The sequence below is a fragment of the Triturus cristatus genome, chromosome 4_2 (assembly GCF_964204655.1).
Source record: "Triturus cristatus chromosome 4_2, aTriCri1.1, whole genome shotgun sequence".
Lineage (NCBI taxonomy): Eukaryota > Metazoa > Chordata > Amphibia > Caudata > Salamandridae > Triturus > Triturus cristatus.
Genome location: NC_140586.1, coordinates 828,259,880 through 828,284,133, shown reverse-complemented (window position 1 = coordinate 828,284,133; position 24,254 = coordinate 828,259,880). Strand labels below are relative to the sequence as shown.

Genomic DNA, 24,254 nt, shown 5'->3' with positions numbered 1-24,254 from the left:
TACCATAGCAAATTAACCGGTTTCCTCACAATCTGATTACAATGGCTTTAGACACTTTAAAAAAGAACATATTTGTACATAATTTTTACCTCTCAATAATTGGCATTACACAGCTTATGAGGTCTGTTGAAGCTTATTTTAAGGAGAATATAAAACATTACCCATGTTTTATATGTATAAGTAATGGCTATGAAAATGATATATCTCTGTATTTGCTCTGCCTCAAAGCTTCGTTGTCAAATCACTAACCTCGTGGGCCTCCTCAGCCCTACAGAAAACCTTAAATAAATAAAATGCAAAAAAACATACCAAGCCTAACAATTATAATCTTTCTTAAATCTTGCAGCCCTTTGGACAAAGCTCGAGAATCGTTTCTGCTACGTAGGATGGAGTCGTAAGTGATGTTTGCTATAGATGACTTACGGTGGGAAGCAAACGATGGTGGTGCCCTGAGTTGGTTTTACTACACACATCGCACATCTTTGCCACACAATCTTGCTTTACTGCCTTAAAAACAGTCCGACCCACTGAGCCCTGGAGTGGATACACTGCTCACTGTAACCGACCCCCATCACTCTAATGTACACGAGCTTACAAATAGTGTACAATCACAGCCTCCACCCTCTATAAAATGTTATATAGATGCTGCCACCGACAACATGGGCTTGTAAACAGACATGAGCCTATGTAGCTCTTCGAATTCTCGCCTTGATAGCTCAATGCAGGTGATGTGGATCCCTGCACCTTGTTGCATGGCATTTCTTAGGTCCTCTACCAACCTCCTCTCTATGTATTGGGGGTTATGGCCCCCTGCTTACAGCAGCATTGAATAGGGTAAAGCACATTCATTAATATTAGCATTGAAATATCTCTAACGCTACCAAGGCTTTGTTGTGAGCTTTCGGGCTCTCTGCGCCCGTTCAACTTGTTCTATCGAGTATTGGGGGAGGAGGCGGGGGGTCGCGGGGGGTCCTTTTCCTTTAGGTAATCCGCGAGTATCTCTTTGTGGCTCTACAAAATGCGCCTTTTTCTGCCCCACTAAATAGGATGTTTCCAACCCCCTCTAGGGTCATGCAATAGGAGGACTTCCTCTCTCTTGCCCAGCCATTCAAGCACAGCCTCTCTCCCCGCCAACAACGGGGAACGCACACTGCAGAACAGGGTCTCTGTTAATACTGTATATTCTGACTCTCACTCACTTCCTCTCGACCGACAGGCCTCTGCTCACTCTGCATGTCGGGCCCGTAGGCTGCTCACAGCGCGGCTCGGGAGGGGGTGAGAGTCGCGCCTCGGCGGTGCAGCTGCAGAGGGCTCTCAGGCAATCGAGGAGGCGATGCGGGTGGATTGCAGCAGCCACTTCTGGCTGTATCAGCGCCCTGCAGCAGCCATGTTTGGTATGGTCATGTGACCGTGTGACGTGAGGTGAAAGGTCGCGAGATTAAGAGGACGTAACAACACCAGCGTGGTTACTATAGCAACAGCCGCGCCGCAGCAGACCGTGGGACTCGCGAAGAACCGGAAGAAGTCTGCAGTAAACAAAGCACTAACTAATCTACGAAACTAAGGTACGTTAGGGCGCCTGCGCCTTGCAGTCACGTGGTTCTAGTCTCAGATTGTGCTCGTACACATTCAATTGTCTCAGTCTCGAAATGAAACGAATTCAAGACGGACTAAAAAAAATTATGGGGAAAGTCAAAATTCAGGACAAAGGGTCGAAATTCAAGACAAAGAGTCAGAACAAAAGGAGGAGTGGTCATACCCCACTGGTTTAGCAATGCACTGATTTACAATGTTTTATATTGCACTTATTCACTGTGTTCTGTATGAGATTGCCTATGCTACATTCAGATGGTGGATTATGTCCTTGTTCAATAGTAAATTGATGCTCTTAAGCATGGTATCAAGGGCATCACACCTATACTCAAATATACCCAATCTTTCTCTGAGAGAAATCAACAGCAACATTTTGATTAGGTTTCTAAACATTTCAATAGACATGCAAACAGTTAGGGAAACATTAAACACTTTCTGCTAGTTTAGGCGGCTCCTCCGCTATGGCTTTGGAGCGTTGCGCCGCCCCACTGCTTTCTTGCAGTGCGAGAAGCAGAAACACAAAATTGTAATAACTAAAAGTTATTACCATTTTATGTTTGCTTTGGGGGTAGGCGGGGCTGCTCTGCTCTCTCAGGGGGGTGGAGGGGGTGGTGTGCCCACTCCTGAGTGCGCAAAGACAGTTTGGTTGGCCCTCGCGGGCCGCCCAAACCAGTCATGCACACTTTGCCCATCTCCATGCAGGCTGAGAGCATGCCCACCCCATAAGCCCCTGGCTGGGTGCCTTCCCGACCAATCACAACACTACATGCAACGTTGTGATTGGCTTAGGGGAGGGAGCCTGGCTGCCTGCTTTCTGTTCCTATCAGAGGCAGGAGAGCAGGAGCAGAGAAGACGCAGAACCCGGCCTCAAGGTGAGTTTTAGTATTTATTTTTTATTAACCCCCGTGCGACCTCCCCATGACCCCCCCCCCCCCCCCCCCGCGTGGCCCACCCACCCACGAGCCATGCCGGCCACAACTGAGTTTAGGTGAGTTGAACAAGCAGATCTTGTTCAACTGACCTTCCACTAGATGTCAAACCTAAAAATATTAATAATAAGGCAGAGCAGATGGTGCGGGTGACAGTATCAAACCAAATTTCAGGATGTGAGGTACCCACAAATTGTCAGTAGTCTCCCAGCACCAAGAATGCTCGACTGCTGCATTAGAGTGTGCGTCAGGGACGCTATATTTATCTCAGGACTGGAAGCCCGACTAACAGAGAGAGAAATAAAGAGCAGGATGAAGTCAAGATCAGATGGGAGATCCGCAGCATCTGATTCAAAGGGTACTTGCTAAGAACCGGATACACAAGAAAGAGAAGATCAAGGCAGGACAATTCCTAAAATCAGAAAGGACATTCATGACTACTGGAAAGTATTTTGCACTTGGAGAGAAGTGTCAGCAAAGAGGCCAGAAACAAAAAAGGCACTCTTAAGTGGTTGAATAAGCAGTAGACCAAAATGCAAGAGGGGGGACAAGGAGCTGTTGGAAATAGGTCCTGTACCGATGCTCCTAAAGGTAATGCATAAACACTGTAATTGGTATCAGTTCCTAGATGAGAAAGAGGGAGAGCATACAACAACCTGGTCGGTTGTGAGTGGCATAAGGTGTCTCCGAAATAGGTGTGAGTGTGCAAAGAAAGGAAGAGGTACTCCTGTGTGTTCATTGTTGTGCCCTCATACACCCTTGCAAGTGTACAGCATCATCATTGGGCACTGCTCTTCATTGGGTGGCACTGCAGTCCCTCACGGGCCCTACTCGAGGGCTCTCTGACGGAGATCTTTTAGGAGTTGCCGCATTTGTGCGTGTGGGTCAAGTGGTGATAGTGAGTGAAAATAAAAGAACCCAGTAGGTAGGTACCCTGGTCAGTTTATTAGGGTGTCCTCTGGATTAGGCTAAAAATATAACGGGGATGGAGACGCAAATTATGCAGAATGAGAGGGGAAACAAATCAAATCGATCCCGCTGCTCTCAACCCGTGTGGTAGTGTCACTAAAGTGTTAGATGTGGAAAAGGGTTGACATGTTTCGCGCTATGAGTTGGTCCCTAGTGGCACCCTGAGCACTTCATCAGGACCAGTGAAATGAGAGAGAATATGGTGAGAATCAGGGATAGAGACGCCCTATATTCCCACCAAACCTTCGGTGAGGTTTTGGTAAACAGGTACTGTTATCGGGACACGTTATTATACGTGGGCCCTTTTCTCAGCCCTCCCCAGATTAAAGATGGGCTGCTTCAGCGGTAACTCGGGTAGAAAGAGGCAGTTTTTGTCTTTCTTCCGTGTTTAGGAAACCTACCCGTCCGTCTTGGAGGACTGGTCCTGATGAAGCGCACAGGAAACCACTAGGGACCAACTCATAGCGCGAAACATGTCGACCCTTTCCCATATATAACACTTTAATGACACTACCACACGGGTTGAGAGCAGCGGAATCGATTTGCTTTGTTTCCCCTCTCATTCTGCATAATTTGCGTCTCCATCCCCCGTTATATTTTTAGCCTAATCCAGAGGACCCCCTAATAAACTGACCAGGGTACCTACTGGGTTATTTTATTTTCACTCACTATCATCCACTTGACCCACATGCACAAATGCGGTAACTCCTAAAAGATCTCCGTCAGAGAGCCCTAGAGTAGGGCCCGTGAGGGACTGCAGCGCCACCCCCATGAGGAGCAGTGTCCAATGATGATGTTGTACACTTGCAAGGGTGTGTGAGGGCACAACATTTAACACACAGGAGTACCTCTTTCTTTCTTTGCACACTCAAACCTATTTCGGAGACACCTTATGCCACTCACAACCGACCAGGTTGTTGTATGCTCTCCCTCTTTCTCTTCTAGCAACTGATAACAATTACAGTGTTTATGAATAAGCAGTACCCTCCCACCCTGGCAAACTCTGCCAGGTCGATGGTCATTGGTAGTGCTTCTGGAGGCGGGAAGTGGCTGACTCCTTGGAATGTTGAGCCCTGGGCAATTGCCTACTCTGTCCATGTCTTAAAATGGCTCTGCAGTCGAGCCAAGCCTGAACCAGTGGTCTGGCTCATCCCTATGTGCCAAAGGAGCATGCAGAACCTTCAAAATACTTGGGATACAAATTACACAATAAACAAAATAAAAGGACAGGATAAAGACTTAAAATGTAGAAAGTGTTTCTTTAACAATTGGAAGTGTTTCAATTTAGTATATTAGATCACAGCATTGCATTAACATTTATTTTAAATGGAAGTTTCTAAACATGAACTTTAAAACATTTACTAACCCCCCCTCCGCCCCCTGGCACGGCCATGTGTGAAAAAAGTGTACGAATTGTCAGGTGTCACTTATGTTATGGCCAATAATATTTTTATGGATGGAGAAACATTAGAAGCTACTGAAGCATATACAAGTGAGGTTTTTACACAGGGTCCATCTTGAACTGAATTACTTGAATGTGCTCTTCTCGAATGTCACTATCAAGTAAACTAAACACATGAAATCACTTGATTTGACCTAAATCACACAATTTAGTCTTGCAGGTGACCCGGGATTTTAACCCAGGTTCCATAGTCACACATAGTCCAATTAAACAACTGACTAGATCACTTTCTTTTTCTTAATTCCCTTTTGCACCAGAGTACAATGTTTTTGTACAATTCTGTCAGATGAATATACCACTGTATTAAGTAAATACAGATCACAGGTTGATTTGACACAATGTTTAAAAAAAAAAAGGTACATAGTGAAGGTGAAGGACTGGAGGACAACATATGCTAACATCACTGGCTTTCTCAGTGGTCGACGGGCATTCAAAAAGTTTACTATGATCCTGAGTGCAGTGGGGATGTGGTCAGTGAGCGTGGAGTCGGAATCCAAGGCGTAGCTAAAAAGAACAAAATATTCTGTGACTATTTTTTTTATCTTTCACTATAAGGTAAATGCATATAAAATAATGCACACCTTAAAAGAAAAATAAAGGGGCATTTTAAACAATGAGTGGGACATGCACTGTTTTATGTTATGAAACCTTTGTTGGTTAATGGGATCCCTGCAGATGAATGTGTGTGCAACAGAAGCTCACATGACTGAATTCTGTCTGGTTCAGAAGGGAATAGTGACTTGTGTATTTTTAGTGCTCGGAGGTCCCTGCACGTCACAGAAATGTATTTTAAATTCGCATTACCCACAGCATAACATAGGCCTACACCAAATGTCGATATAAATTTAGGCTAAAATCAAAAAACTGTTTTGAAAGTGTACATTTTAGAAATATGTAGATCACACCTAGTGCAAACATTTTTACATCTGTACTTTAAAAGCAGCACTCCACAACTCAGCTTGGAACACCCCCTACAGTACTTCTCAAAAATAATAAATCTTCAGAAGCTGCGAAGGAGATGGGAATCGGAGATGGGGGAGATGGATGATTTGGACTGGGAGATGGCATTGATGCATCCCCGCGAAGTAGCCATCAGATCGCGCCTCAGGCTAATTCAATACAAATATTTACACAAGGCATACTACGATAGAGCGCGGTTGCACCGCATTGGAAGGGCTGAAACACCCACATGCTTGCGTTGTCTAGGGTCGAAAGGTACATTTTATCATACGGTTTGGGAGTGCTCCGAGATTCAAAGGTATTGGATGACTCTGATGGGGAAGTTGGAGAGTGTCCTGGGGGCGGAGATCCCACTCACCCCCTCGTTTGTCTTATTGGGAATATCCACAGATATTGACCTCCCTAAGCCTGGGTTGGTCCTGCTGCAGCTGGGGTTGGTGGTCGGAAAATGGGACATAGCCAGGAAATGGGGGGCCGCTTAGGGACCATCTCTTGTTGAGTGGAGAAAGAGCATGGACATGTATATGCTAGGTGAGAAGACAACATACAAGGCACAGGGCTGCCCCAAAAAGTTTTGGAAAATATGGAAGCCTTGGCTTGCACACTATGGACTCTCGCTCTCTGACTCACAATGATTACACAAGGCCGGATATGTGGTTGGAGGGGTGGGACGGGATACGCAATAATGCTCTGACACATGATAGCATTGTTTGATTCCTCTTTACTGCTGATTGGACACGCTGCTGATGTTTATTGGAAAATAAATGCTTATGTATCTAATTGGTATTCATTGTTGTTGTTTTGCAATCAGAGAATATGTCAATAAAAATATTTATAAAAAAAAAAATACTTTGTCTTCAGGAAGTTAAAAGTTTTTCCATCAATTAACAGCACCTCTACTGGCTCACAAGCAACCTTTACATTTTCAGATTAACCAACTGCACAGGTCTACATTTCTTTTCAGGTGGCCGGCACCCTGGTGAGAAGGCTTGTTTCTTGTTTATGTGTCTGCCCCTCTCAGGATCACAGCACAGGAGACATCAGCTGATGCATTTGAAGTGTAACATGGGTGTTTTAGTACAAAGGCTAAAATTATGGACAGATGCTGTCCGTTGAATTCTTATTGGGACACAAATAGACCTACCACATGCATAAAAATGAGGTAGGTCACAATTTGTGACCCGTTAGGAATCGCTGGGATGTCTGTGATTGTGTTTAAATAAAGCAATCTTTTTTATTTTTTATGCAGGATGCATTTTAAAAGAAAAAAAGAACCTTTGCATTTACATTTTTTAAGAGTAAGGAAGTATTTGTTTTCAACTCTCAAAGGGGGAAGGGGCCCCCTGAGGACCCCTTCCCATTTGCAAATGGGCTACCACCTCTTTCAAGGAGTCGATAAAATATAAATGTTTTGAGACCATAACTCAATCACGAAACATTCATACATCCAGTGCTTTAAATGGGCCGGTACTGTCCGGTACGAAGTACCAGCACTTTTTTATTTTGAGGAGGAGAGTACTGGCACTTCTCAGAAACAGGCAGGTACTCTGCTACAGAGTACCTGCACCTTTATTTGTCCATTTCAAGCACTGCATACATCCCATTTAGATCCAATGTTTAGAAGAGACCCCATACACATGTCCCTTCCAAATACCAAATTGCAAACACACATTGCAATTCGGTAATATGTTACCGAATGCAATTTGTGTTTTGTACATATGTAAAAGCATTTTTGTGTTCAGAAACTGCCCTATTGACTGTTTCTGACCACAAAATGCTTAGTTCATGTGGCCCTAGGTTCCTGAGGAAGTCATCATGTTTAGCTTTTTTGTGCTTTTATGTAGTCCAGAATGTATAAGTTGTATAAGCAAGACTACAATAACGAGATACTCTTAAAAGTAGGTATTCAGACATGGACTGCAGACGCTCTAAGTGTGTCACACAAATTCACATGAGCAGACCACAGCCACTTGAAAGCAACCGGCGGTGGACACAAACTTCAGCACTTACACAGCCACCAAGACATTTATTTATTTATGGATTTTTATATAGCGTGGACATTACCCAAAGGCGTTAAAGCGCTTTACGATAAAACAGGTTTCATTACGAGAGATACAAAATTGCAAGCAGTTACTGGTTACAATAATTACGAAAGGAACAAGGGGGAGGGTCGGACCAAAGGGATATTTGCTTGTTTCAGTTGTTACAAAGGAACATATTGTATACAGTTTATAAAAGAAGGCAGGTGGTGAGGGTAGCAGCAGCATGGTAAAGTGAGACAGGAGTATTGCAATTGGATTCTGTCGTGGGTACATTATCTTGGAGGAGATTGGCTAAGGGAGCAGCTAGCAAAAATACCTTTGTAGGAGAAGAGCTTTCAGCTCCTTATGGAAGGTCTGCAATGAGGTGGTGCTACATAGTTTTGGGGTAAGGAGTTCCATTGCACTATCTGAGAAGGATTGTGCCATGAGTCATTCCTTTGTTAAGGTAAGGGTCTCCAACAACAAAGCTTCTGCATTTTGCGATTGTCTAGTGCTTCCCGAATGCTTCAGTTTGTTCATTAGGTAGCAAAGAGTGGATGTTGTGTAAGGCCTTGTGGGTGATAACAGCAGTCTCATAACTTGTCCTGGCTGCAAAGGGGAGTAAGTGACAGTGATGAGTATTGGAGAGATATGGTTGTTTCTTTTCGCCCCATAGACGAGGCATGAAGCTGAATGTAAAACTTATTTCAGAGGGGAGAGGTGGGTCTTGGGGAAATCTGCCAAAAAAGAATTACAACAGTTGATTCTGGCGGGAACTAGTGATTGAACAAGACTTTTCAGTTCCTGCTCGGGAATGTAGTTGTGGATTTTCCAAAGAATGTATAGTTGATATAGCTCTTTCCTGGCCATGGTGCTGATTTCGGTTTGAAGGGTGAGCCTTTTATCCAGAGTGACCCCAGAGATTCGGACACAGTCAACAATGGTGGGTATGCTGTTGAGGATGTTGAGTGTGTCTATCCAGGATTGTACCGGGTTTGGAAGGTTTTAGTTTTAGGTTGTCGGAAGTCATCCAGTCTTAAACGGAGCTTAAGGTGTTGGCAAGATTAGAGTTGTCATTTGTGGATTAGACCTTTAGGTAGAGCTGCGTGTCATCTGCATATGGATGGTATAGGATTTCCGCCTTTCTAAGTAGGACTCTGAAAGGTTCAATATAAAGACTGAATAGGGTAGGAGCAAGGATAAGAACCCTGTCGGCCTTCTGTAAAGATAGACAGTCGTCAATTTTAAATTTCTGCGATCTGCCCATTAGGAAGGATTCAAACCATTTTAGGACCACGTTGTCAATGCCCATCCGATTTTGAAGTGTGTCTAGAAGCCTATGGTGATTTATTGTATCAAAAGCTGCTGGCAAGTTGAGTAGAAAAACGCATAATATTTCCTTGGTTAATTATGTGGATGACACACAGTTGATTCTGTCTCTTAACAACAATCAGTTGTGTGGAAATTGTACAATGGATGAGTGCAAACTAACTTAAACTAAACGGGGACAAGACAGAATCTCTGTGTTGCTCAGCGAACAAGATCCTGATGCCACTACTCTCAAATCTTCGGCTATTACCGGAGGCAGTACGCAACCTTTGAGTTATCTTTGATGACTGTCTATCTTTAGAGAAGCACGTCAATAAAGTGGCCGGTGTCTGGTTCGCAATGCTTTGTGGCCTCAGAAAATTATTTCTGGCTCTACCTGCTCATGCTAAAGCCTTAATTGCGCACAGTATTATCCTCAGTAGACTGGACTACTGTAACGCTCTTATTTTAGAAGCCCCAGATTACCTGATTAGGAGGCTATACGGAGTTCAGGTGGCTTCAGTCAAACTGATGCTGAATAGAACATGGAGATCCTCCATCTCCAATGCTCTTAGGGAACTTTATTGGTTAACAGTAGAGCAAAGGATTGTATTCATATCTATGTGTATTATTTCCAAAGCTCTACAGAAGAAAGGCCCAGTAGCGCTGAAATGTAGACTGAGAATATATGCCCTGGGGAGGGCTCTTTGGTCAGCAAATGCAAATTTATACAGGAAGATAAGTTCCGGAAGGTTAGACATGGGGATAGCACTTTCACAGTGAAAGCTGCACAGCTTTGGAAGTGAATGCTGTCCATTCTAAGAGCTCAGACGAATTAGCTGAAATTTAGGAAAGCCTCGAAGACCAGGCTGTTCCAGAATTGTTCTTGATGTTCCTTAATAACTGAATGCTTACGTTTTGGTAACGTTTCTAGTTTTCTCCCCACTTGTAGGAAATTACTGCTCCTTGCGCCAGGATACCAGTCTGGTCACAGTGCGCTCTATAAATACTATAAATAAATAAAGAGGCAGGAGCGGCGCCAGTCGGACACATAGAGCATAGTAAACAAACTGAAGCAGTGCTGTTTAGGTATTGCATCCTTGATTGCAGCTGGATTGGAATTTGTCCAGAAAGTTATTGTCTTTGATGTGTTGGGTGAGTTGTTCAGCTACACATCTTTCGATGCTTTCGGTGATAAGGTCAAAGTTATTGAGATCATTAACATCTGCTAAGGGGTTTTTGAGAAGCTTGGTGACTTGGCTTGTTATAAGGGAATGAGTAAAAAAGATCCATGGCTGAGAGAGAGGTTTACTGGTTTTGTTCAATAGGTGAGCAAGATCTTTGGAAATGGTACTTGAAATAGGGTCCACAAAATGATTTGAGAGTTGGTTTTCATGATGTTTTTAAGTAAGATGCCCTCCTCGATAATGTCAAAGGTTTGCTGGATGTTCTTGGCTTTGTAAACCATGGTGGTTATAGGATGCTCATCTTGACATAGGAACGATTTCACTTTTGAATCAGAAAATTGTACAAACTCATCTGCTTTCTTGAAGTGGTTATTGAGTTTGGAGGAAGCGGGCGTGGGAGGGCTGGTTGCTGTTTTGCTCAACTCGAAGAGTTGTTTCGGTCGATTTTTGCCTGAGTCAAGAAGGGATTTGAAGTGAATTGATTTCTTACGGAATATGTACTCACATTCACAGAGCACAGCCCGTGCAAACCCTCCCCCCTACACACATAATCACGCCCACAATTATGTGGCTCCACGAATCATGATGGCGAAAGAAGATGTTTAAGACTGTAATCCATTATTAAGGACAATGCAGATTTAGAAGGGCTATGAACATTTTATAATGAGTTTGACAACAATGGACAGTGAGAGCTATATACCTGTTTACACATTGCTACTCTATATTTGTAACTAATATAACTGCTTCTCATGTAATTTTGGTTTTCTATTGTAAAGTGCTCCAATGTCTTTGGATAATGTCCGCACTATATATGATTGGATAAATAAATAAGGAGGCATTTTTGCTTGTTAAGAGGTCAAAATAATCTAGAAGACAGTGACAGCATCCTAGTGATGGTGAGATACTAAGTATATTACGTATACATATTCCTACACAACATCAGCACATGCAAGGAGACTAAGCACACAATATGTTTCAGCACAGACACATATACTGACACGTGCTTCAGCAAAAGTGCAGCTACCGGTGTGCACTCACCTTAACACATACTTTGTCACCAAACACTGCCTCACACAAGCACAGCTCTGGAGTACACACCCAGTCCCCCCATACTTTTTCTGTCTCCGCAATGCACTCCAGCAGGGGTACAACAAGACTTGAACATTTGGTGGAAGGTTAAGATATAGAACAGCAGGTGAACAGCTATCTGTAAGCCTGAGTCTATAGGGGCAATTAATTCCAACATATATGCAAATTTTGTATTTTAAAGTACAATGGGTTAGAAACGGTGGTCAAAGTATAACAGGATTTAACATTTACAGGGGGTAATGGGTTCTCGCTTAAGGGCGTTTGGCATGATGAATGTCAAACATTGTACTTTAATACACATTGGGCCACTAGATCTGCCAGAATGTGGATTTTCTGGTTCTAGTTTATGGAATTTATCAATGGCAAATTGGTGTATTCTAAAACTGAATCGTTCCAGCATAATGCAACTTTAAAAATGTTTACTAAATGTTCGCGCATCCTTTGAACTAAAGTTAGTTTGACAAAAATGGTAAGAAATGGTACAGTAGAAGCACAATTATTTCAGTTATTGTTCTTTTCATACTGCATTTAATTGCAAATAATGTATTTACACTATTTGCAAGTTAGGATGTTAGTACTGGGAACAACTCTCTTGCTGCCATGAAGTAATAATGTTTGACTTTTATGCACTACAACAGACAAAATATATATTTCATGGTACTTACTACATGATAATACTGAGTTCCAACTCCCATCAAATATTGTTGGTTTTGATATTCCTGATCCATCAGATACTGTGAAATGCTGCCCACAATTGCAAAGATGTTAGCTGCATTAACTCATGTGAAGCACAGAGTCTAAGCACAACGCATGAGTACTCAATGCAGCACAGAACTAAAACCCACATTTACAAAATACCCATCAGCACAGGTGACAGTGTACTATTAAATTAAAAAAAAGTCTTTATAAAAAAACAACTGGCAGTAGTGCATGAAGAATAACGTAAGATGGTATGGTGAGCGGATTTCAGTAACAATCTAGTAGAGCAGATGGGATAGTAAAATAAGACTTCTTTGGGCAATGCTCAGAAGCAGCACAGAGTCTTGCAGAAGGATTGATGTCGCTAAATCAGAAACAGAACTATTTAAAAGTTCTGAACAAACAGGAGCAATCAGAGTGAGGAGAAGTGTGAGTTGCAGAGATACTCAGTTCTATTGTGTTGCAACAGGATAGTGAAATCCTAGAGAGGTTTGGCTGTAGAGTCTGTAAAACAAGTAGGCAGTCTATATTATCACTATGGGCTGCCCTACTATACCTTGAACAGTGAATTAAGATGTCTACCTCTTTGTCAACCCTTGATTCCTCTCACTGCCACCAAAGTGCTGTCTAGCTCATTCCCTCTCGTGTCCTCTTGCCCTCCCCCACTCCCTAATATGTTTTCTTTTAATTTCTTTCCTTCCTGTTGGCCAGGCACTTAAAAGTGCCTCTCAATAAACCACCATTGCTCATTCAGTGTTGTGGCGAAGACCACTACAACCATTAATTTCCTTCCTCATTCCCTCAATCTTGACCCCTCCTTTCCTCTCTGCTGGTTCCACTTTTCTGTCTCACCAGTCTCCTCTCATACTCTCAGCACACCCTCCCCTCTCTTTCCTTCTCCCAATATTTGTCTCTCAGTCTTTCTCCCACCCATCTTAATCTTCTCTGGGTCTCTCTTCAGTATATTTTTCTAGGTTTCTTTTAGGAAGTACTGAACGGAGAAGGATGTATGGGGAAGGGATGAGGAAAAATGGATTTGCAAAAAGGAAGGTTTGAGGGAGGACTAGAATAGGGGCTATATGGTGGAGTATAAGGGGGAACCCTGAAAGTAGATGGTTGGAGAGGAAGGAGGGATACAAAGAGATTGATGAGAGAGACAAAGGGCTGAAGAGAGTTTGGGTTACCTTATTCTATAGGGTGGCCTGAAGCCTCTTCTTTTCTTGTCTTACAACTATCTAGCCTTACCGTCCCTTGATCCATCTTCCTGTAGCCAGATTCCTATGAGTATGGATACGTGTGGTAGAGGAACCTGTGATTTGTTTCTTTTCTGCTGGTTTACAGTGGTCCTTTGATAGGCCTAGTTAAACTCTTGATTTAGATGTCCTCATTTTCCCATTATAATGAATTAATGCAATGTTGTGTGCATGTGGGTCAGTTATATGTAAGCTATCTGGTTAGCAATGATTCTGATATGAATGTTGGTGAGAGAATATGGTGTTTTATGTGCCTTGTTTTGTGTGGATGATGAGAAGGATGAGGATTAGGATGAGGAGGAGGATGAGATAAGGGGCCATATGTATCAACACATTTCCCCATAGACACAGATTAGGCAAAACCCTTTGATACATCTGGCCCAAGGAGAATGAGGAGGGGGTGCAGAGGATGATGACGAGCAGCATGAGAGTAAGAACAATAAAGATAAGGACAATGAGGACAACGAGGAGGGTAATGAAGTTGATGAAAATGTCAAGGAGGGGAATTAAGAGGATGACAATGGCGACAATAAAGTGGATGATAAGGGTGAGGATGATGATGACAGGGAGTACGTCTAATGTGTCCTTTAGGTGTAGGGAAACATATAAAGATAATTTGATGTGGACATCTTTCTGAGGTGGCAATCCTTAGCCATCTGTGGGAGTGATGGTATATGTTTTCAAAAAGAATGGCCGACCTCAGAACTTACAGGGTAGTTAAGGGTTATCTTCCTAGAAAATTCGCTGAAATGGAATCCAAAAGTATGTCTTTAAATCAAACATGGCCAGTGATGCTGAATTAAAAATCCTAACATTGATTTTTAAGAACACACAGATTTGATTGTGGGCCTGGGCCTTCCCCCTGCAATCTGTTTGATATTTGCTAAACTATGCTTGTTTTATAGTTTATTGGGCCCGTCTAACAGGTGAAAACCTGATACAGCAAAAATATCTTTACATTTTTGCATTGAACAAATATTGGCCCAGCAAAGATCCAGATATAAGTGTGCTTTACAATGCCTCCTGGCTAGGATGGGTTTCCATTCTCATAAATTCACAGACTAAGCATCTTAACGTCTTTTGCCTCTTCTCTTTCTCCTTTGTCTAGCCATGACTCGCTTATCCTCCTCTTATTTCTTTTACTCTCTCCACATGCTCCTCCCATTCCTTCTGTTCTCCGAGTTTCTTCTTCTTTATGCCTCTTTTTTCTCACTATTAGCTGCCTTTTCTATCCATGGTCTCCCTAAATTTTTTTTAACTCCCGTTTTTACTCTTGTTTCTCCCCCTCTTTCTCTTTTCTACCCTTTCAGGCTGTTTTCTTTCTGTCCCTCTTTTGTCTCCCAACTTAATCACTCCCCTCTTTTTCGGTACCATCCTTCTCAACAGTGAAATGGACATTAAATGATGAGGGTGGTTTAACTTTCACCTCAGTAAATACACTTTCAGCAATTAATGTACATTTACAGACGTGTGTACGGTATCTGCAAGACATCACATTTACAGCAATGGACTAAATACGTAAAAGTGAACTGACCAAAAAATAATCAATAATCATACTGGAAAAACACAGTATTTTTTGTACATGCCTTCAATTAATCTGACAAGAAAAGTTTCGCTACTGAGACTGCATAGCCTCATACTATGTACTACATAACCCTACTTAGTTACTGGTCTTCACTTAACACAGTGTTTCCAATGAGAGTAGCACACCACATGGTCAACTTAGTCACCGTTATTCACTTCAAATAATGCTCCCATTGGGAGTTAAAGGAATAATGGCTGCACAGAGAAACAATGCAAGGATTATCCAGGCAATGGGCAAACATTTTTTTTGCCTGTAGCACTTTCTCCTTCTCTTCAAAAATCACTTTCCCAGCAAATGGGTTAATATTATGCAGCCCCAGCTGCAATATTGCACTTTGCGTTGCCCACTGCGGGTGTCAACATGGCTGTCTTGACCAACCTTATGAATGTGTATGCCCTGGATGCACACTTCAGTACTTAAAAATATATATGTCTAATACGTTATGTGTCATATAGCACATGCTTGCCAAATACTTTGCCTCTTCACACTTTGGTGCAATAGTGAGTTTATCCAAGTGGGGGGAACACATTAGAGAAATTCCGAGGACAAGCCTTGGGTCTAATATGTAAGTGTGCTGTCCAGTGGGTGCAGACTGCCTTTGCAGCACTGGATACAGCAGATTTTGTTTCATTTTCAGTCCTGCACATTATAAAGTCACAATACTGTCACATATACTCACATTAGACCTAGGTCAAGCTTTAAATATGCTGTCAAGTGCTTGGGATTTTTTGCCCAAAAGGACATTAATCTGAGCAGAAAATGTCCTGCAACTACAACAAAAGCGCAGTTGAGACACATTTTCTCCTTGACCAGTCTCACACTGGTATTGCATGTGACTTTTGCACACAAGGTGTACTCTCACATTACAGTTTCGTACAAGGTTCTGGGCAAGTACTGTCTAAATGTGCGAAATTTTGTGAAAATTACAAATATCTGGAAAAATGCCATTTTTCCCACCCCTAACACATATATGCACATGCATGTTATCTACAGGAAGAAGAAGAATTAAAAGAACTCTATGCTAGAATGCAACATTTTTTTTGTAGAGTTTTGGTTCAAATGGCGGCACAGTTTATGAATGCCCTCAAACCACAAAGGAGAAAAAATGCGGATTGCTACCAAGATTTATTTTCATGCATACTTTTATTTGTCTTATGTACGAAAATCACTTTTCAGAATGTTTCCTTCTTTCCCTGAATTTAACATTGATAGTACCTTCCTTATTCTGTCTTTTCTTTTAATGGGAGCATTACATGACACCCCTGTTGAATGTTTGGGAATGAGGCCCTGGCGGTTTTCTAACCCTGGAACACTTTAAGTAGCCTTTGCAAGAAATTACTATTATGTAAGTGAAACAATATGGCTGAGAGATTGGGGGCCAAGTGATGCAATTAACGAAATAAAAAAATACACGGGGGGCTATAGAGCTATAAATGGCTCTCTGAGGACGAGGTCCATGAGACTGGGCTTCAACCTGTCTGTCCCAGTCCAGCCCACGGAAGCAGGCAGGGCTAAAGCCCTTTCAGCCCAATGAGTGTTGCGCTCACGCACTCCAGTCATTTGTATACATGGAGGCATCCCCAGTGAACATGCGCCCACGTACTCCAGTCCCTAGTAAACATGGCAGCATCCCAGGTGAGCATGCACCCACCTACTCCTGTCCCTAGTAAACATGGCGGCATCCCCAGTGAACATGCACACACACAAATCCAGACACTAGTACACAGCTATGCTCACCCTGTCCTTAGAACACAGCACTTGTATACCGCAGCACAGGGAAACTAGCATTTAGGTGCCATGAGCAATACTTTAAAAAGTAGCCGTTCTTGAGGCAGGGATGGATGCTGGTTTTCTACCCCTAAGGTTGACGGATTTCACTCAAGAATGGTACGGTCTAGTCTCAGTTGACATTCTTTGGCTCTCATCATCAACATAGGATCCAAAGCAGGAGGACGATAAAAAAGCAGTGCAAACAGAGTCTGCTACATGTGTGGGGTCAAAGTGGTAAGGCACAGCCATAATGTCATAGTAATCAAGTGTCTGTAATAGTGGTCATGAGCCAAAAGTTCTGGTGTGTCCAGTGCTTAATTTGAGCTGGTGGCTTCTGGTGCTCAGCACCAGCACTTAATTGCCAACACTGGCGCTTGACAGTTTGCCAAAAGGTGGCGCTGACTGGCTAATTTAGAGATTACTACAACAACAAGTAATTATTAATCCAATATACATTAAAAATGACCATTACGTGCCGCCCAAGTCATTCTTTTAGTTTTGGGAGTTTGAATTAGTCTGAACTGTCACACTTGTAAGAGTGTGATGGTTAGTAGTTGTGTAGGTACTGTCATTGGCAGCGCTGGCAGGGTCAATGTGTAGTGCAAGCTGCAGTGGCCTACTGACAAGAGTCCTGGCACTTGGTCACACTGATAGACTGGCCTGAAGTGATCATACCTCTTAACTATATGGAAATCATCTTACTTCTTGGGAAGAAGGTGCACAAATTCCTCTCAAGATTCTGTGATGGCACAAATGAAGAGGCCCAACAGGACAGATGAATTGGCTGTGTTTCTGGTGGGAGATAAGATGTAGCACACTTCCTTATCAAAAGAATTTATTCTCATCTGAGGTCACTGCCTTGGTATTATCTTTTCTGAAGTGTTCCAAACTGGAGCCATCAACCATGGACCCACCTGTGCCCACCTTATTCCAATCTCCCCTCCTTCCTAGCTCACCAGTTACCACCGATCGGACACAGGACTGGCCAACCCTGAACCCCACTGACCGCAAACTCGAGGAACTCAAAAATATCAAACCCCGCCCCTATACCAATAACTGTCCAAAAAGGCTTGTTCATTTACTATATCATCTTTTCAATCATTTAATTCAAAAACTGGCTGTAACAAATGTAATTTTTCCTTTTAGTTAAACAGGCTGCATAAAAAAAGATTGCTTTATTTAAAGGCAACAGACATGGTGGTCTGCTGACCTCAGCTGGCAACCATGACTGTGACTCTGGCTAATCATAGTGGTTTGCAATTTGTGACCTACCTTATGCATATTAATGAGGTAGACTGAATTATTGCCCACTAGGATTTTGTATTTTGTGTACCAACCTATTATTACATAGATTGGTTCACAAAATTCCAATCCATTAGTTCGAAGTCAGTGCACAAATTGAAAACACTTCTACTGAACGCAGTTTAGTAAATTTCACATAAGAAATTGCAAATCGATGATTTGCAATTTACAATTTGCTTTTTGTAATATTAGTACACCAGGCCCCATTACCTCAGACGTTTCCTTTTTTTCAGAGTGCCCTCAACCCTAAAAACCTCTTTCAATGAGTAGGCAGTACCACTGCTGATGAAGGAATTGTAGATAGCCATACCTTTGACCCTCACAGACATGCACTGGGATTGTAGACAGTCTGGCTTCTGAATAATGGCTTTTCACTGTCTCTTTCCAGCGTACACCACAAGAGAGGTAGAAGGTTCAGCTTAGCCATCAGCAAGCAAAGTCATACAAAGAATCATTGACATCATGCCATACTGTGGCAGTCTTAACTGTCAGTGCCTAGTCATTAACCTTACTGTGAGAGTTATTTTAAATATTGTTTTGACTGCGTATGATATACATAGGACAATGTGTTAATTTTTTTTTACTGCGTATGCAAAAACATATGACAATGTGTTCTCAATTCTTAAAAATGTTTGCCACACATCTGAAACCACAAAATCTTAAAGCGTCTTCTTCTGAGGGCAACATTAAAATCAACAACATTGATAGGGGCAGGGATCCGGATATTTAGTAAAACAAGTGAACATGTAGAATTTGTATGCATTTGATGTAATTGTATCGAATTTTATCTCTGAATTTCCATTGCAAATTGTGGATTTTTAGAGGCAAAAAACATTTTCAAGGTACATGTAACTTACTTTTTCTGTGCTTTCTTTTTCAAAAATGTGTTTTCTATATTTCTACCGAATTAGCATCAAACTGTTTTCTTGTGACCACTAGCTATTTATTTGAAACCCAATGCCACGACATATCGTGTTCTATGAAAAAGGACACCTCTCTTTATCTGGACTTAAGAGGTATTGGAAAATGCACTCTTCCTTTTCTCTCAATGAGTACTTACATCGTCTAGAATTTAGATAGAAGAGATGTTGTATGAACCGACAAGCAGGCTTCCTCCAGTTTTCCTCCAAGAGGTGACCTACACACAACTATAAACCTACAAAATTATACACTTATAGAGCATAGAGCTGGGGCCTCCAGGTAACTATTTCAAAAGAGGGTCCGTTCCACCCACAGTGCTTAATGATCTACAGCATACGGAACACCTTTTATGATGTTTGCACCGAAAAGCCTCTTGAAACCATGGGTAAAAGTAAGCACCACACATTCATCAGTCATACATCTTGGAACATCTTCAAACATAAACAGTGACTGATGTATGGGTTCACACCAGGGAAGGTAGAAGGAAAACCTATAACTGTGACAGTACCACACGTGCCTCGGGTAAATTAAATATTATATGACATCTAAAAAGCATTCTTCTCAAGGATGTCCTGCACAAAGGGGCAGACCAGGGACCTTAAATGTGGTTTAATCTGAAGAGGGGTGACTAGAGTTGGTCCGATATGGTTTTGTTACTCATCAAGTACATGGAAGATCACCAATCCCGTAATTATGTCAAGATCGCCCGACAAAGCCTCCTAGAACTTCACAACCAATTGGCAACACACTTTTTCAATGGTTGCCCCTGGTTCCTGGGATTTGTCAATAAAACTGATGCCATGTGTGCAAAGGGTTCCTATAATACCTATAATGAAAAGCCACTACAGGATAAAGCATGCTATTGACAATGCAGTAACACGATCCATACAGTAAAGCAGATTGTATTTTTAATCTATTTCAAATGAGATGTGCTCTCTATTGCAGAGAAATTTGACTGTTGTTGTTAGGTCTCTGGCTATCTCTAAACCGATTGTGATTGTGTTTGGTGTAGATCTCCTCCCTATGAATATGCCTTCAATGACTTCAGAAAATCCAAAATACGGCAGAGTCCAATGGTGCTCTGCTATCTTTAGTATTTCCTCTTTCAATTGCTGTAAGGTGACAGTTTGTTTTACTTTGGTGTCCGTGCCTGGAGCTGAAGTCTTTACAAATGCCTTACTGATTCTTCGCAAGGCAGGTTAACTACAGCAGTGAAATCTTCTAACTATTTGCATGTTTTTTTTGTTTTTTGGGGCGGAGTTTTATATAGCTCGAACTCGACCCGAAGGTATCAGAGCGCTTTACATGAGCACCGGTTGCGTTACAGACTGACAACTTCATTATGTTAGGCATGGGGATATTAAGTGATTTGCCCAGAATCACAGGATGTTTAGCGTCCCTGGCAGACTCAAACCCAGTTCCCCAGCTCCGAGGTCTACCGCTCTAGCCGTTAGGCCACATCCTCTCTCCCATGTTGTGTAGGTGCCTCACAGTTTTGTTTTCACAAAGATACACAATATTTGGCTTCTTGTCCTATTGTTTGCAATATGAACGCAAGCCACAATCTTGGGAGGCTTTATTTACCATGAAAGGCCTTTCATATCTTACCTTAACTCTATGGAGACTGAACAAAGATAGAGTGATATAAAGCATGAGTAGTAATTGAAAAATTGCACTCACGTTTCATTAAGTTTTTTTTATAAATATACCTGACTCTGAATGAACAGGATCAGAGAGAAAACTTACCATTTGTCCAAAGGAGTTTTTGTCTCATTACAACCGATCACAAACAGCAGCTGAGGCTTCACTGAGAGCGTTGCACCAGTGATCGGCACTGCTTTGCCAAAAGCATACACAAATAAAAGAAGCACAGAGGCGAGCGAGCAAGGTAGTTCAAGATTAGCATCAGTGATCGCATGGAGAGAAATACAAGGAGCTACATCTGACTGTCTAGAAGTGAGGAGGAATAGTGGGGAAATATTTGGAACAACAGAATATCCCGTGGGTATAAATATGGAAGAGGAGATGACCATTGTACAGACAGACTCTTCAAATAAAAGTCCGGATTAACACAATAAAATCCTTTACAGAAGAGATGGTGAATGCATGGGACAGGCAGAGGGAAATAAAACAGTTGAAGTAATGCTAGACCTGGAGACTGTTCAGAATCTACTATCAGAAGGCCTGGAAACCGGCAGACTTAATGTGCCTGGGCCTGTGGATTCTTAGGTGCTGTTATTTTCAAAGTAAAAAAAATATATATGCTTATTTGGAAACTTTCCTTAACCATTGTGTTACAAAACATATAATTCATAACATTTTAAAGCAGTTTTCAAAATGAACGAGACTGCATATGAAATTTGCATTAAAACAATTCACTTCTTATCATGATCCTTGTGAAGTGCACAGTGGTATTCTAGTGAAATTCTAGTTGTTTTAGGTTCAGTCAGTATTCATGTATGAGACTGGTTGTGAAACTCCCCATCTCTGTAGGACACAGACATAGAGTCCAAACGTGCGAAGGTGTCCAAAACAGACTCTTCCCATTCATGGAGCTCCACAGCCGGTACCCGTCTCTCGCTCCCACGCAGAGCCTGCGGTTGATCACCTGCACTGTTGGTGTAGAACTGACACCATGCGCATTCTGATGATGTACACGGGCCCACAGAGCACTAAAACCACAGCTCGTAGGGAGCATGCAGAACACAATATACGCTGGTGCTCGTACGTGCTGCACAAGTGATGTTCAGAGAGCAGTTCATTTACAGAATTCACGTTATTGCCTCTCACAATGAGTGCTTCTATCTTCAAATAACTCCTGCTGGATCTGCTCTTAATATTGTTTGTACTTGATGTAGTCTGTGTTTAACCAGGAGGTTCCACTGAGACCGAAGGCTTGCGCTCTTGAGCTACGTCTGCTGCAGATGGCTATAGCCCATTAAGTCTTATTCCTTGTAGTTTATACTGGGCTGATCTTAGGACACATTAGGTTGATGGCAGCCAAGGGCTGGTTCCATTCTCTTAACATACTCTTTTGGTGCCCCCTTTAGTCTAATATTGTGGCTTCTAGTTCTAGGAAGACTCTTCCGCTGAGACCTGCAATAAGTCTATTCCCTTTTCGTTGTGAATAGTCTGTATAACACACAAGCTGTATGCCAGTGTCTACATGTTGAAACTTCCAAGCCTCTTATCCTGCGCTCTCGGGACTGTCTCCGATCGATGTTTAACCTTTTGGAGACTTCAGTGTGACACAGCTTAGATACAGGAGGAACGTGAGAAAGGTGAACACTGGGGTTGTGAAAGAGCGAACCCGAGAAAGAGGGCGTCTTGTTAGGATAACATACATTTTAAGGGTTTGAATGTGTCCTAGTTATTTAAAGAGGCCATTAAATCATGGAAGGGTGAAGATTTTCATCCTCTCTCGCGACTCTGTTTATTCCTTCTTCTGTCTCACTCTGGATCAACTTTGTGTGTATGTGTCTGTGTTCCTGCAGGCCTCGTGGTGCAAGTCAGGAGCAGTAATGCACCCCTGAGTCCAAGGGTGCCATCAACGCCCTCTTTAGCAGCTTGTGGATGAGTGGATGCCAGTGGGGAGTTCTGTATAATGTCAAACATTTCATTCACATCTACTACTCTCTAATCGAGACCAGTGTCACTTAATTGAAGCTCATAAATATCACTGATGGAGCTGTGGGGTCAGGAGTGGGGAACACATAACACAAGAGAGCACAAAAAGAAGGGATGGAGGAAGAGGTTGTGTGGAGAGATGGATGGAGAGAAGGACGGATTGTGAGAAGGAAGAAACGAACAGGGATGGATGGAAAAAAGGATAGAAACATAGGTGGCTAATGAAGTGGAGAATGGATACATAGAGGGATGGAGAAAAGTAAGGAAATGTGGACGAAGGTAGAATGGACAAGTGAGGGACTGAAGGAAGGATGAACAAACACAGAAAAAAGAATGAATTGAGAGATGGGCAGATGGAAAAAAAGACAGAAAGAAGGAAAGATGCATGAACAGGTGGATGAAAAAAGACAGAATAAAGAATCAACATATGTAAGAAAAGAAGAATAGACACATGGCTATACCCCCAAATGAGAGCCTGGCTCCCTCACATCACTTGCTCGCCCAGTACGTTTGTGGGTAGGGTTCAAAGCGAGGGTATTACATGTTTCTGGCTATACTATTGCCTTAGTCCACCGCTAAATACCATATACTTTACTGGTGCTTATATCAGCTCCCTTACTCTTGTCAGCTCATATCAACTAAACCACTTTAACCTTTCGTAACTGAAAAGAGATTGGAACAAAGTTATGCTTCTGATTTGGGGTGGGAGGGTTTAAGTGTGAATCCCAAGTGTGGACAGAAGGTTTGAGTTTTCAGAATCACTCTGAGAGCTTTCATTACATCACCTGCGGTGTTCTTCCTTCATTGAGGAAATGCTGTTTTCCTGTGTGTCCAGAAGGCCCGGGATTGGAGCCACACTTCTCACTCTAACATCTTTACCATACTGATCAATTCTAGCTACTGAAGTCTAGCAGTACTTCCCTTGTGAGATCTATAGCCGTGCAAACTCTGCTAATCCAAGAGTTTGTCTGATTGCTTATAGGTAAGCTCAGAAATGTGGCAGAGTTCATTCTTAATGTGCATCTGCCCAGTTCAAGAAAAGTCAATGACTGGCTTTATATAGTAAGCTCTACTGATGGATAGATGGCTTCTAAGCACTCCCAATTTTAGTAGACAAGTAAACACAAGCTATAAACATGGAAGCACCATCAGGCGTGACTCTCGGATGTGCTGTCTTCCAGAAGTAATTTTCAGTTTGCGCATCGTACATTAAAAAAAAGCACGGCAACAGCCAGAGGATGTTGCTATTTAATTTGCCTTCATCAGTAATAAGTGGGAAATATGTGCTCATAGGTATTCCCAAATACCTTGTTTTAGAGACAAATGAAAATGTCACTGCCAGTTAATCAGCCTCCCTAGGAGTGATGTAGGCTGCTGCTAGTCTCATAGCTACAACCTTTCCAGCATACATTTCAAGACAGAATAGCCAACAGACTTATTTAAAAAACAAACAAAAAGCAAACAGACCCCACCTAGTACTTCTAGCACTTCTTGACAGCTATTTTTAATGTAGCCTCACTGAACCGCTAGGATTTCCATATATAAATATAAAATGTCATACCTTTCGGTGTGCCCCCTG

The 24,254-nt window shown here is 42.3% G+C and overlaps 1 protein-coding gene across 7 annotated transcripts in view; it reads right to left on the bottom strand.

Annotated features, from left to right (window-relative positions):
- RNF220 (ring finger protein 220) overlaps positions 1-24,254 on the bottom strand; it is a 720,811-nt gene that overhangs the window by 165,096 nt on the left and 531,461 nt on the right. The window contains exon 1 of one of the 7 annotated variants that reach the window (XM_085602790.1): positions 1,200-1,429. The exons of the other annotated variants lie outside the window; for them this stretch is intronic. Within the exon in view, the coding sequence (XP_085458916.1) occupies positions 1,200-1,235 (36 nt within the window). The 5' untranslated portion in view covers positions 1,236-1,429. Of the gene's footprint in view, positions 1-1,199; positions 1,430-24,254 lie in introns of those variants that run through there. 7 annotated transcript variants of the gene reach the window in all.